Here is a 15128-nt window from a genome sequence, read left to right as displayed (position 1 = left end):
AGTCCTTCCCCAGGCCGGCGTGGAGCCGCAGGCTGGAGGGCCGGGCGGCGCCGGGATTCTGCGTCACCGCCTGGGCGGGGTGGACCCGCCACTGACGCCATCAACCCGGCACCTGCCAACATGGAAGGTGGCGACGGCAGCGTCGCTGTGCCTGGCCTTGGGGCGCTGGGCTCTGGGGCGGCTGCAGCGACAGTCCGGGAGCTTCTGCAGGATGGTAAGGAGTCGGGGTCTGGCAGGGTCGTGTGGCTGGGGGTTGCCCTGCTCCGCACCTGGGCCAGGGTTGTGGAGTCAACCCGTCGCTTTGCAGAAAGTTTTCCGTTCTCGATGTGACCACTCCCCTCCGCCCGGCCCCCTGGCGTCCGGGTACTGGCCTAGCCAACCTGTTTCCCCACGGACTTGCTCCCTTTTCCCTTCCAGTGTCTTTGGGACACCTTTCTGGTTGCTCCTCATTGCAACTCGACCCTCCCACCCCTCACGCGCCCAGGGTTTCCCTGAAGTTACGAGACCCCGCACCAGTGGCCGACGTTGGCAGCCACCAGCTGCTGCCGCAGTTCTTGACGATAGGGTGAAGCGTTCCAACCCCTGAAAAGTGTAAGACCTAGAACAGATGACAGGCACTCAATGAAATAAGGGCTCGTTTTTTAAGTAGAGTTGGAAATGCCTACTCCTTTAACAAATTTTTGGGCTGTACAGGTGGTCCCTCTTGCAGGCTTGTTTGCTTTTTTATGAGGCAATTATCCACAATCAGACAAGGGGGGGGGTTTGTAGCATTCCTTCAGGTTAGGATTAACTGTTTTGAATATAGCAGATTTATTGCTAGTCAGTTTTGGTGAGAAGTTGCCCAAAATAAGAAAAGTTAAATATAGTACACTTGAAAAGCACATTTAATTGTATTAATCCAGTTACCATGTCCTGAATCTCTTATCCTTCAGAATAAAGTTCAAACTTCTAAGCATAAAAATAAGGCCTCTTCTCACCTGTTCTTAATTTTTTTCCCCTAATGGCCATCACATTCTACCTTGTATTAAAATCATTCATATACTTGCCTTAATCTCTTTTACTATACTGTGAAACTTTTTTTCTTAACATTCCACAATGTGCATAGCAGTATCTTGCATACAGTAGGTGCAAAATACATGTTTTTCGTTTGTTTTTTTAAAGACGAGTTTTGCTTTGTTGCCTGGGCTAGGGTGCAGTGGTGTGATTATAGCTCACTGCAGCCTCAAATTCCTGGGCTCAAGCAATCCGCCTCCTGTCTCAGTCTTCCCAGTCGCTGGGACTATGGGTGAATGCAACCATGCCTGACTAATTTTTATTTTTTTGTAGAGACAGGGTCTTGCCATTTTGCCCAGGCTGGTGTTGAACTCCTGGCCTCAAGTGATCCTCCTGCCTTGGCCTCCCAAAGTGCTGGGATTACAGGTGTGAGCCACCACGCCTGGCCTAGAATAAATGTTTTTTAAACTGAACATCACTGTAAGATGCATGTATACACATTTGTAGACCAAAATGGGTTATAATGATTGAAATAGTTATTTTTTTCTTATTTCCTTGCACTGACTTGGGAGAAATAAAGTTGTAAATTATTGTTTGTTTTCTGTGTGTTTTATCATTGTCCTTAATTACTTCCCTTCTCATGATAATTTCTATACTTTTGTCAAAACCAGTGATGTTGTTTTCTGAACTAGATTGTGTTAGTTTCTCTAGGTTAGGTTCTCTAATATATCTTTGTATCTTCTTATTTTTTTTCTTTTTACTTTCATTTTTTCTTTTAGAGACAGGGTTTCACTCTGGCACCCAGACTAGAGTGCAGTGATGTAATCATAGCTCACTGTAACCTCAAACTTGTGGGCTCAAGCAATCATCTTGCCTCAGCCTCCTGAGTAGCTAGAACTACAGGTGCATACCACCACACCCAGCTAATTTTTTTATTTTTTGTAGAGTCGGGCTATGTTGCCCAGGCTGATCTCAAACTCCTGGCCTCAAGCGATCTTTCGGCCTCAGCCTCCCAAAGTGCTGGGATTACAGGCATTAGCTACTGTGCTCGGCCTGTATTTTAATTTAAATTCAGTTTAATCAAGTTTGGAGCTTCTTATATGTGTGCAATCGGTGCTCTCAAGTAGTGCACCATCTAGTAGGGGAAATAATCTTGTGGACCTATAAAGGTTGGCACTGTAATATAATGTTATAAGGGTAGCAGTAGGATTGTGTACAAAGTAAAGCATTAATACAGAGGAGGCTGATAACTGGTTGAGGAGTGTCAGGAAAAGCTTTCTAGGTGGAGTGGTTTTGAAGTGTATATAGGTCTTACGCAAGTAAACAGTGAAAGGAACAACGCAGGCCAAACAATGGGTTTATGTTTCACTAAGATGCATTTCAGGAATTGTAATCAGTTCTTGGAGGGTTCTTTAAAGAAACTCTTTCTGTAAAACAAACAAACAAACAGAAAAAAACTTTACCCTTTTCAAACCTCTTTCTTCAAGCTAAACAAATAACTTTCAATTTCCCTAAAAAATAGAATCCATCAGATGTGAACTTTCTCTATTTCTTGCCATAACCTATAAACTTAACCTGAACCCACAACCATCCTTTGCTCCTTGTTTCCCCTGCATTTTCAATTACATAAGAAGTGGAGTCTCTGCTCCTTCCTAGTGATAGTACCTCCTGTTGCCTTTGGGTTTTCTTCCTGTCTTCTCAGGAACCCAATCACCTCCAAGCTATGCCATCGAACTCACTTTGCAAGATTTCCAGTGACTTCCTTGTGGATAAATCAAATGGATACTTTTTTGGTCCTTATTTTACTTTAACTTGTAATAGGGTTTGACTGGTTTCCCTCAAGTGGCTTATGGGATCCATGCTTTTTAAAAATGCCTAATTCTTTAGGTTGTCTTTTCCAATTTCCTGCAGATGCTTGTCAGTTTGGTTTGTCTCTACTGCCCCCTCCCACCTCCAACATTTAGCATTAAGCATTTCCATTAGTAACCGTGATTCACTGTATCAGGGATTTATCAGGATAGGATTGGCGAGCAGACGCATAGCTTGAAAATTTGTGAAGTGTTTCTGATGTGCTTACTATGGGATGAAGAAGCTATAAAAGAGAAGCATTATATGATTTATCTAAGGATTGTCAGTCCTCATTGTGTTTGATCTTTGGAAGCTCTTTGATACTACTGACTGCTTACTTTCTTAAACTGTCTCTTCTTTTGGCTTTTGCTGTTCTTTCCTGTTTCTTTTTCTTTCTCTCGGAGCACTCTTTAGTCTTTTTGGTTGCTTCCATTTTCTCTACCCATCCCCAAATTTTTGGTGTTTTCCTGGTTTCTGAATCCTGTTTTCTCCATTTCTCTGTTTGTTGTGCATTCTAAAATTTTTTCCTAAATCTTTTGGTCTTTTTTGTGGTTTTTTTATATGGTCCTTTGTTCTGAACTATAGAACTATATTTCTAACTGTCTATTTGACATTTCTTTTTTTTTTTTGAGTCTTGCTCTGTTGTCCTGGATAGAATTATCATAGCTCACTTTAACCTCAAACCCTTGGGCTGAAGCAATCCTCTTTCCTCAGCCTCCCAGGTAGCTGGGACCACAGGTGCATGCCATGACAGCCGGCTAATTTTTCTATTTTTAGTAGAGACGGGATCTTGCTCTTGCTCAGGCTGGTCTTGAACTCCTGAGCTCAAGCAGTCCTCCCGCCTCGGCCTCCCAAAACGCTAGGATTACAGGCGTGAGCCACCGCGCCTGGCTGACATTTCTATTATATCTTGATAGTGAACAAGCACTACTAGTTCTACATGTGAAAACCTACAAATGAATAAATAATACAAGTTCTACATATGGAAAAATGAAATGAATTCTTTTTTTTTCATTCCTTCTAACTTTTTCCTCTGGTAGTCTTCATTACCTATGTTAACTATGTGGTTAGTTGAATGTGTGCTTGTTCCCCAGGTAGATTATGAGTTCCTTAGAAGCAGAGTTTTGTTCATATTCATCTTCGTATATTCAGTGCCTAGCGGTCTAGCTTAGTGCAAAACTGAATTTCCTATGTCAGTTACTTAATCAAGAAAGTTGGGAATCATCCTTGATTTGCTCTACCTAATCACCCATTTTTAGCTTGTCACCAAGTCCTCCTACACATTATACTGTCTGCATATTTGTCAAATTTGTCACTTCTTTGACATTCTTGATGCCACTCTCTTATCCAGGCCTTCATTATGTCATTTAGGCTTTTATTGCAGTGCTTTACTAGCCCCTGTGACTCTCTTTCATGTGTGTGCTGGTAAATCCGCTTTCTGGGAAAATAGAAAAAGCCAATTTTGTAGTGTTTGGTGATTTCCATGGTATAAATAGTCTCACTACAGTCAATGTTACGATACCTACATATAATGACAGTTGGCTCACAGAATTCCTGAAAATTTAACACTTGGCTCTCAAGAGCCAATATGAGCCAACTTCAGCACACTATTGTGTGACTAATCCCTTTTCAATCATCATCCATACCATTGCCAGAATTGTTATTCTAGAACACAAAGCTGACAGTGCAGTTTCTTGACTTAAAATGAGTTAGAACATTTTAGGTGTCTTACAAACCTCTTTTCAAACTGCCTTCCAACCTTTGGAACCTCATATATCATTTTTTACCATTTCTGCCCAAGATATATGCACTATGATCTAGACATACTGAAGTCAATATTCCCCTTACTTCTCAAAATATGCCATGGCATTTGCTGCTGCTAAACCTTCCCTTTACCTGGAATGGCCTTCTCCTTTGATTGACTGGTAGGATCCTTAATTCTGAGGACCACTTGGCCAAATTAGAAGGAAATGTGGTCCCAGAATTAAAAAGTAGCCAAAGTACCAGTTTCCTTCTTTTATTTCATTACATTTTGAAAGTAGTCAAAAATATGAGTCTTTACTTTGAGCAGAATGATATTTTCAGCTGATGTATAGATTCATTAATTCATCCAACCAATATTGAGCACCTACCATGTATCTGTTCAGGTATTGGGGATGTGGTAGTAAACAAAACAAAGACCTTAGCTTCATGGGACACACATTACAGTGGATATACACAATTTAACTTTTCTTATAACTATTCTATTTTGCTAGTTTCATAATCTGTCAGGGAACCCTTATCTAAATCTACCATATTGTTAGCAGGTTGTGGTATATACTTACCTTGAGCTTATGTCTGTGTATCTGTTTTTGATTTCTATTTCTCTTTTTTTTTTTTTCTATTCACAGATTTGTAAATTTCTGCATACAAAGATATCTTCTTAACATCTAGCATCACTTTTTCTTGTCTATTAAGGGTCTATTTGAATAGCTTTTCTTTCCATTTACTTATTTCACTCATAAATCCTAAATTTCAGTAACACCTGTAAGTTTGTATTTCTTATTTCTATTAAAATTCTAGATTCACTTAATTATAACAGTATTTGTGCATTGATCTAGAGATATATGCAGCTATAAGTATTATATTAATATATAGCCAATTTTCCTGTTCTCTTTTCATTGGCAACAATCTTGTTTTCTTGGATTAAAGGCTATGGTTAGTACGTTTTTAATTTTTTTTTTTATTTTTAAATAGAGACAGGGTCTCACTCTGTTGCCAAGGCTGAAGTGCAGTGGCTTGATCATAGCTTACTGTTAACCTTCAACTCCTGGCCTTAAGCGATCCTCCCACTTCAGAGTAGCTTGGAGTACAGGTGTGTGCCACCAGGCCTGGCTAATTTTTTAAAAAAATTTTTTGTAGAGACGGGGTCTTGCTATGTTTTTGTGGGCCTGGGCAACATAGTGAGACCCCTTCTTTACAAAAAATTAGAGGCCTTAGCCTCCCAAAGTGCTGGTATTACATGAGCCGTTGTACCCAGCCTGTGAGTCACTTTTCTCCACCTGTGTTTAATCTTTTACAATGTTTCCCTTCCTTTTGAGTCCCTACAAAAGTAAACATTTAGCAGTATAGCAGAGTCATTCAGAATATGGGCTCAAAATATGTTAATTATGTCCTTCCGGTAGAGGCTTCTAAAAACAATTTAAAAAAATTAATTATGATTATAATTGTTGTTTAATAACTGTGGTTTAATACTGGGTAATTGGGACTTTTTATTATTTTTTTCCGCAGAGTGTTATAGTGACTTTTTAAATGAAGACTTTGATGTAAAGACTTACACTTCTCAATCTATTCATCAAGCTGTAATTGCTGAACAACTAGCAAAACTTGCCCAAGGAATCAGTCAGTTGGATAAAGAACTACACCTACAGGTAATTCTAATCTTTAGGATCATGCAGATAATTCAGCCTAAAGTGACAATTCAGCTTTTTTGTAATCTTATTATTAACTATAAATGCATATTTACATGAACAAATGCATACTTACTAATGTGACTTATTTTTCAAAGTACATTTTTGAATAGTTTTCTGTAAACCACTTCTTGTTAGTTTGAAAAACTAATATACCCACCTCCCCTAAAACCTTTTATTCATACTTCCTGTTCACTACCATAACTGATGTGCAATGAATATAGTGGGCAGAAAATAGAATGTCTTTGATAAAGATAATAGAAAATGGAATTTTGGAAATAAAACAATATGAATAAGAAAAATTAAAATGTTATACTGGCAGTTCATACTTTATAAGCACAAAGTGTAACATTTGTGATATTACAGAAAGTTGATCTTGGAGTTCCCAGCCTCCAGAACTGTGGGCAATAAACTTCTGTTGTTTGTAAATTACCAGTATAAGATATTTTGTTATAGTTGCCCCAAGGGACTAGAGAAAAGGCTGTGTCTCCTCCTGCTCTGTGTTGAGATATAAATGTATGTATGTGTTCCTGCTAATAAGTCATCTCAAATATACCATCATAACCTATAATTTTTTCTTTTGTATTAGTATTTATCCCCTTTCTCACCAAGAGAGACCTTCAATTCTGCAATTTAGTCACAAAGAAAAATTCCTAATAGTTAATTAGAGCAAAAACTGATTATTAATTCTTTTTTTTTTTTTTTATTTCAGCATATTATGGGGGTACAGATGTGATTATTCATTCTTGATTTTCAGGTTGTTGCAAGACATGAAGATTTACTGGCACAAGCAACTGGTATTGAGTCTTTGGAAGGTATATTTCTATTAATTTTTACAGATTATATAGAGCTAGACTGGGGATTGGCAAGCTTTTAAAGGGTCGGATAGTAAATATTTTAGATTTTGCCAGTCGTACAGCCTCTGTTGCAACTATTAAACTCTGCTGTTGTAGAGTGAAAGTAGCCAGATAAAATGTAAATGAATGTGTGTGACTATGTTTCAGTAAAACTTTACTAAAACTTTGCTGATGTCTGAGCTAAACTATCTTGGTTCAAATCCTTGTTTTACTACTTACTAGATGTGTGACTTTGGGCAAGTTACTTAACCTTTCTGTGCCTCAGTTTTCTATCTGTAAAACAGAGGTATTAATATGTACTAACATAGCATAATTCTGAGAATTAAATAAGTCAGCAAAATGCTTAGAACGATGCCTGCAAATGTTTAGTGCTCCTGTGTTAGTTAATTAAAATAACAAAAACATCAACACCAGAATGGGTATTAGTGGAAGGAGGCTTAAATTCTTTTCTTATTTTGCCTTTTTTGGAGTCTGTCTTTGCAACTTTTTTTTTTTTAGTCAATAATCAAATGTTTATTGAGTGTCTGTTTGGTATAAGTAACTTCTAGTTGCTATGGTGGAAAAATAGCAGACATAGTCCATGTCTTCAGGGAAACAAAACATATGCATGCACAGTACACGGCATTTATATTTTTAGTATAGTAGACAGAGCACTACACTTGTCTTTGCAACTCCTTTTAATGAAAGTAAAGTAGAATAATAATACATTGGATTTTCATTTTTATTAATCCTCTTATTTTTGTTTGGCTAAATCTTTTATGAATTTTTCATTCTCTCGATTAAATTGAACTACATCTCATAAATATGAAATGTTACTATTGTGTTTTACATTATTACTTGTATTGCGATTACTAATATTAATCATTGCACAGCAAAAGAAAGCTAAGTGATTTTTCCCTCTGTTGATCATAGTCTTAAGGAAGGGAGGAGATTGTTTTCTGTGATGCAATATTCTTTAATGCTTCCCCAAGTTTGTCATGCATTCAAAAGTATTAACTTATTCTTAGCATGTATAATGTTTCTAAGACATCTTGCTGAGGAACTTAGTATCTTTGGAAGTAATAGTTTGTTATTTGAAAGTCTGGTATATATATCCAACTAAGTTCTAGGAAAATTAAAAGGCTGTAAGTGCTGAGCCATAATAATAGAGTCTCTTTCCTCATGGAATTTTGAGAAATTTTTATTAAGCCTATTTATTTATTTTTGAGACAGCGTCTCACTTTGTTGCCTGGGCTAGAGTGCCATGGCGTCAGCCTAGCTCACAGCAACCTCAAACTCCTGGGCTCAAGTGATCCTCCTGCCTCAGCCTCCCAAGTAGCTGGGACTACAGGCATGTGCCATCATGCCTGGCTAATTTTTTCTATATATTTTTAGTTGTCCAAGTAATTTCTTTCTATTTTTAGTAGAGACGGGGTCTCGCTCTTGCTCAGGCTGGTCTCGAACTCCTGAGCTCAAATGATCCACCTGCCTCGGTCTCCCAGAGAGCTAGGATTACAGGCGTGAGCCACCGCACCTGGCCAAGCCTATTTTATTAAAAAGAGATATCCCCATTCATTTGTTCACACAATCAAATAGTAATTGAGAACTTATTAGGTACCAGGCATGTATGAACAATAGAAAAAGTCACCGTGGTTATGGAATTTATGTTCTAGGTAAGGAGGTAGGCAAAAAAAAGTACAAATAGAAAACTTCAGATATTTTTAAGTTCTACAAAGAAAACAAAACAAGTGATGGAGTGGAAGAAGGGGAGTTCTTAACTATCTAAGATGGTCAGGTAAGGCCTTTTTTTGGAAGATGACGTTTAAGCTGAGATCTAAATGATGAGAGGGAGCCATCCTGTGAAGATTTGGGGAGAAGAGTGTTGTAAGGTTAGGGAACAATAAATGAGAAAGCAGGATTTACCTTGGGATGTTTGAGGGGCAGAAAGAAGGCCAGAATGGCTGGTGTTTAGTGAATGAGGGAGAATCTTAGATGAGGGTTGGAAAGGAGTTTGGATTTCATTCTAAATGCAATGGTAAACCATTACAGGGTTTTAATCAGGGTATTTATATGATGAGATTAATACTCTAAATAGTTTACTCTGGTAGTTCTATAGAAAGGCAAGAATGGAATCAGGGTTACTGATTTGGAAGCCATTAGAATATTGGAATTTGATGATACCTTGGATTAGAGTGGTGGTGGGTGGGGTAAACTGAAGGCAGAGCTGATAGGATTTGTTGATGGGAGATGAAAGAGCTGACCTTAGACACCACAAGTGATTCCTAGGATTTTGGTCTGAAAAATTGGATAGATGATGGTAGGAGTAACTGAGATGGGATAGAATGGAGGGGATTATGAGTTTCAATGGTTGAGAGTGGGCAGTAGTTATAGTGGGCATCTTAAATTTGACATAACAGTGCTCAAGGAGAGAGACAGGGAGGGAGGAAGGGAACAAGACCATAGATAGGCAGATATAAAAAAAAAATCTTTCTATATAGATATATGTGTGTGTGTGTATAAAATCAGTATTTTATTGAACAGATAGTATTTAAAACACTGGGATTGAAGGAAATCCTAAATAATTGTAGATGGAGAAGAGAAGATAGTTGAAGCTCAAGTCTTGGGGGTACTCCAGCACATAGAGATCTAACAGAAGAAAAATAGGAGTAGTTAATGAGATAGAAGGAAACCCAGGAAATGTGATGCTTTGGAAGCCTAGACAAAAAAAATGTTTCAGGGAGGGAGTGGTCAACTGTCATGAATTTCTAAGAGTTCAAACGAGATAAAGACAGAACTGACAATAGAATTTGACAACTTGGAGATTTCTGTTGACCTTGATAAGATCTGTTTTGGTGGAGTATTGGTGAAAACCTATTAAGAGTGAGTTGTGGAGAGAATAAAATGTAAGAAAATGGTGTAACAAATGAAGGCAGTTTATTCTTGGAGGTTTATGATGAACAGACCATAAAACCAGCAGAAAAGTGGTAATCCAGAGAGGACTCTATTGGACTGAGCCATAGTAATGCATACTTATATGCTGAGAGGAATACTTACTAATTCTAATGTTACTTTAATATATGACAACATTTCTATTCTTAAATTTATTTAAAATATTATGTTTTCAAAACTACAGCTATGCCAGTTGAAGACAGAAACTGAGTTTTAAAGAATGGAATTCAAAATAATTAAATATCTGAATTAATTGAAAACCTAAATAATAAAATTTAAGATCTATCTTCCTGGAAATGTTTTTACAATTTTGTACAAATTTCTTCTTCATGTAAACCTAGACAGTACAGGCAATAATATATTTGCTGCCCATGGTTATTATTTGTATAGCACATAATTCATTAATTCAACAAATATTTTTTGACTATTTGTCCTGGGAAGAATTCCAAGTTAGGCTCTGATCATACAGTCGTGAATGAATAGATACTTAAGTATTAGGAATTTATTTGGGAATTTATAGTCCAGTGGGGGAGTAAAACATTAGACAGATATGCAGGTGGATATGTAATTACCTAATACAATTCGTGCCACAAAATAAAAGGATAATATGCTGTAGAAGGAAATAACAAGAGAATCTAAATTAGTTGGGAGGTCTGTTAGTAATTGTTTCTGTTACGCTGACTTGAAGTAATAATAGAAGTTTATCCAGTAGGAGCATGAGAATGGGGATGAATGTTGAACAGAGTATACCAGACAAAGAGTACACCATTTTCAGTTTGTGCCAGGGCTTGGAGACCAATGTGGACTATAGTTTTAATACAGGAGTGACAGGAGCAAAAGGGAGACAATGGAAGATCACTCAGGCTTTTTTTTTGTAATTGTGGTAAAATACACATAACATACATTTACAATTTGTACTATTTTAAAGTATAGAGTTCAGTGGCATTAAGTATGCTTACAATGTTTTGCAATCATCCCCACTATCTAGTTCCAGAACTTTTTCATTACCCCTAATGGAAATCCCATATCCATTAAGCGATCACTCCCCATTCCCTTTTAGGTTTCTTTGTGGGGCAAGGGTTGGAGCGTGAAACTAGTTATATAGGATTTTACAACAGCTCAGAGAAAAGATATTGATTGCTTGAATTAGGATGATGATGGAAAAAGTTGAATTTATTAATATATATATATTTTTAATTTAACTTTTTACTCAATTTGACTCCTTATAAATTTGTAAAGCCAATGTAAGCTGTTATGTTTTCCTAGGTGTTCTTCAGATGATGCAGACAAGAATTGGGGCTTTACAGGGAGCTGTTGATAGGTACTGTTCTTCATTTTATAAATAAATGGAATGGAAATATTTTATTCATTGATGTTTTGAAAATGATTTGATTTTCCTCTTTTTTTTCCTTTAGGATGAAAGCAAAAATTGTTGAGCCATACAACAAAATAGTGGCCCGTACTGCACAACTAGCAAGACTTCAGGTAGATTCTCACTTTTATTTCTTTATACTTTATTATTCATGTTTTCATAAGTGGGCAAATTTCAGGAGTATGAATTTGGAAGAAATAAGAGAATGGGAATAGAACAGAGGGCAGAAGTTGGAAGAGTTTGGAGAGCTCAGAAGAAGACAGAAAGACAAGGGAAAGTTTGGAATTTCTTAGAAATTGGTTAAGTGGTTGTGACCAAAATGCTGATAGAAATATAGATAGTAACGGCTATACTGATCAGGTCTCAGGTGGAAATGAGGAACTTATTGGGAACCGAAGCAAAGATCACCCTTGTTATGTCTTACCAAAGAACTTGGCAGCATTATGTCCATGCCCTTGGACTTTATGGACAGCTGAACTTAAGAGTGATCTTAAGGATATCTGGTAGAAGAAATTTCTAAGCGGGAAAGTGTTCAAGAAGTGGTGTGGCTGTTTCTAACAGCCTACAATCAGATATGGGAGCAAAGAAATGACTTAAAGTTGGAATTTATAATTAAAAGGGAAGCAGAGTGTAAAAATTTGGAAAATTCACAGCCTGGCCATGTGGTAGAGAAGGAAAAAGTGTTTTCAGGCAAGGAATCCAAAGATGCAGCTGAGCAACCACTTGCTAGAGAGATTAACCTGGATAAAAGGAAGTCAGGTGCTAATAGTCAAAACAATGGGAAAAAGGTATGGAGGGCATGTCGGAAATCTTCACAGCTCCTCCCATCACAGGCCCAGAGGCCTAGGAGGACAGAATGGCTGGGTGTGGGAGGTTAGACCCAGGGTACCTCCTTGGGAAGCTCCATGCTGCTTTGGCTCCAATCCTTTGGCTCTAGCTCTGGCTCAAAGGGCCCCAGGTGATGCCCAGGCTATTGCTCCAGAGGATATAAGCCTTGGCAACTTCCAGGTGGTGTAAGTCTGCAGGCACTGCAGAATTCAAGAGTGGTGGAAGTTGGCAGATTTCACCTAGACTTCAGAGGATATATCAGAAAGCCTGGATGCCTAGGCAGAAGCCTGCTGCAGGTGCAGAGCTCTCGTAAAGAGCCTCTAACAGGGCAGTGCTGAGTGGAAATGTGGGGTTAGAGCCCCTACAGAGAGGCCTCATAGGGGTACTGCCTAGTGGAGCTGTGGGAGCAGGACCATCACCTTCCAGAGCCACCAGCAATGTGCAGTCTCAGCTTGGAAAGGCCACAGGCATTGGACTCCAACCTCCAAAGCCACAGGGACAGGGCTGCTTGAGGCCTTGGGAGCCAACCCCTTGCATCAGTGTGCCTAGAATGCAGGACATGTAGTCAAAGGAGATTATTTTGGAGCTTATGCTTTAATGTCTGCCCTGCTGGGTTTTAGACTGGTGTGGGGCTTGTTACCCCTATCTTTTGGCCAATTTCTCCTTTTTTGAATGGAGAATTTTACTGAATGTTTGTTCCACTACAGTACATTGGAAGTAAATAACCCATTTTTGATTTTACAGGCTCATAGCTTATAGGGAACTTGCCTTGAGCCTCAGGTTAGACTTTGTACTATTGAGTTGGTACTTGAACAAGTTGACTTTTGGCGACTATTGGGATGGAATGATTGTATTTTGAATGTGAGAAGGACATGAGATTTGGGGGGCCAGAGGTGGAATGCTATGGTTTGGATATGATTTGTTTGGCCCTGCCAAGTCTTATGTTGAAATTTGATCCCCAGTGTTGGAGGTAGGGCGTGGTGGGAGGTGTTTGAGTTGTGGGAGCAGACCCTTCCTGAATGGCTTGGTGTCATTGTCCCAGGAGTGAATGAGTTCTCACTCTTAGTTTCCATGAGAACTGATTGTTGGCACCTCTTCTTTCTCTCTTGCTTCCTGCTCTCACCTTGTGCTGGGCTCCCATCGGCCTTCTGCAGTAAGTGGGAGCAACTTGAGGCCCTCACCAGAGGCAGATGTAGGCACTGTGCTTCTTGTACGGCCTGCAGAACTGTGAGGCAAATAAACCTCTTTTCTTTATAAAATTAACCAGTCTCAGGTATTCCTTTGTAGCAATACAAATGGACTAAGACAGAAGGTAGCTTTGATTTTTTTGGAGGAGTTTGAGCGATTGGTATTAGTTCTTTAAATGTCTGGTAGAATTCAGAAGTGAAGCCATCAGGTCCTGGGCTTTTCTTTGATGGGAAACTTTTTATTACTGAATCAATCTCCTTACTAATTATTGGTCTGTTCAGATTTTCTGTTTCTTTTTGATTCAGTATTGGTAGGTTGTATGTGTGTAGAAATTTATCCATTTCTTCTAAGTTCCAATTTTTTTTGTTCTGTTTTGAATTTTCTTGGGGAAAAAGACATATAAATTTATTTTAATGTGTATGCATGGGAGCCTCCGGAAGGAAGACCCAATTCCCCAGTGAGGTTTAGAAGCTTGTATGCCTTTCTGAAAAAATAGATTATGGGAGGGGGCAAAAGAGGAATTCCACTGAAGGCCAATAAAGGATTACTAAAGAAGAAGAATGGATGGGCAAAGATTAACTGATAAATAGTTCACTTTGGAACTGGAATGAGTCTGAGAGACCAGACATTATCTTGTTAGAATCTTCAAGTGTGATCACATTTCTGGTGTTACAGGGACTGGAAGAAAAGAACAATTGTTCTTACTGAGTCTGGATCTTAGGCAGATAAAGAAACTTCGACTTTTTTGGGAGAGCCAATGGTGGGGTGGAGAAGGTCAGAAAGACCTTGAGGTTTCTTCATTCAGTCTAGCATATCAAAATGCCATATTTTTGGGTACTGGTTTGTGAGCCCCAACATTCTCCTATCTGGAATGTCCCTAGAAATTTCACATACTAAAAGCTGTGTTGGTGACTGTGGAGGTAAAATTGAGTTAAAAGCTGAGTGGCAAAGGATGCTCTTAAACCAGTCTTCCATTTCTGGAAATAGGCCAGTCCCATTAAACAGCTGTGTCTCATTTCAGGAAATGACATTGCAGATGAGTTTTCAAACGGAAGAAAATACAAAGGTTAATATTTGGAACAGTTTATAAAACAATTTCCTTAGAATTTGGAGGGCATCCAGTTGGAGTGTCTAGATGTTAAACTGGAAGCATCTTCAGTTAAACTGGAAGTAGGCAGTGGCAATCTGACAGAGTCTTCTTACCTGGAGTTTGTATGTGACAAGGTATGCTTGCAGGGCCTCAGGAAAAGATAGTGGCAATTTCATTGAGTCCAAGTCAGAGAAATGGAAGAAAAATTTGGAAACATTTGAAGACTTGTAGCCAGAAAAGAATTCAAGATTCAGTCCAAATTATAGGCAGGTAACAAAAATTCAAAAATGATGGACAAGGCTAGAATCTAATAATGGGTTTTTTTTTTTGCAACCTGATTTTCTCTCAGTTCCCCATTTTTACCTAAGACAAATCATAGTAGAACCAAGCAGGGTGGAGGGGGGTGGAGGAGGTGGGTGAAATCATACCTAACAGGTACGATGTACACTATCTGGGTGATGGACACACTTATAAGTTTGACTCAAGCAGTACAAAAGCAATGCAAGTAATCAAAACATTTGCGCCCCTGTAATACTCTGAAGCTTTTTTTTAAAAAAAGTATTATTTTTTAGGGG

The 15128-nt window shown here is 38.5% G+C and overlaps 1 protein-coding gene across 1 annotated transcript in view; it reads left to right on the top strand.

Moving 5' to 3' along the window:
- Window positions 1-38: 38 nt before the first annotated feature.
- COG5 (component of oligomeric golgi complex 5) overlaps window positions 39-15128 on the top strand; it is a 421822-nt gene continuing 406732 nt past the window's right edge. Inside the window, exons 1-5 of the mRNA XM_012650297.1 lie at window positions 39-214; window positions 6112-6251; window positions 7048-7105; window positions 11342-11396; window positions 11491-11560. Of these exons, the coding sequence (XP_012505751.1) occupies window positions 121-214; window positions 6112-6251; window positions 7048-7105; window positions 11342-11396; window positions 11491-11560 (417 nt within the window). The 5' untranslated portion in view covers window positions 39-120. The remainder of the gene's footprint in view (window positions 215-6111; window positions 6252-7047; window positions 7106-11341; window positions 11397-11490; window positions 11561-15128) is intronic.

This window comes from Propithecus coquereli, unplaced genomic scaffold, assembly GCF_000956105.1.
Source record: "Propithecus coquereli isolate 6110/MARCELLA unplaced genomic scaffold, Pcoq_1.0 Scaffold32, whole genome shotgun sequence".
NCBI classification, from domain to species: Eukaryota; Metazoa; Chordata; class Mammalia; order Primates; family Indriidae; genus Propithecus; species Propithecus coquereli.
This window is presented reverse-complemented; position numbering and strand designations above follow the sequence as displayed.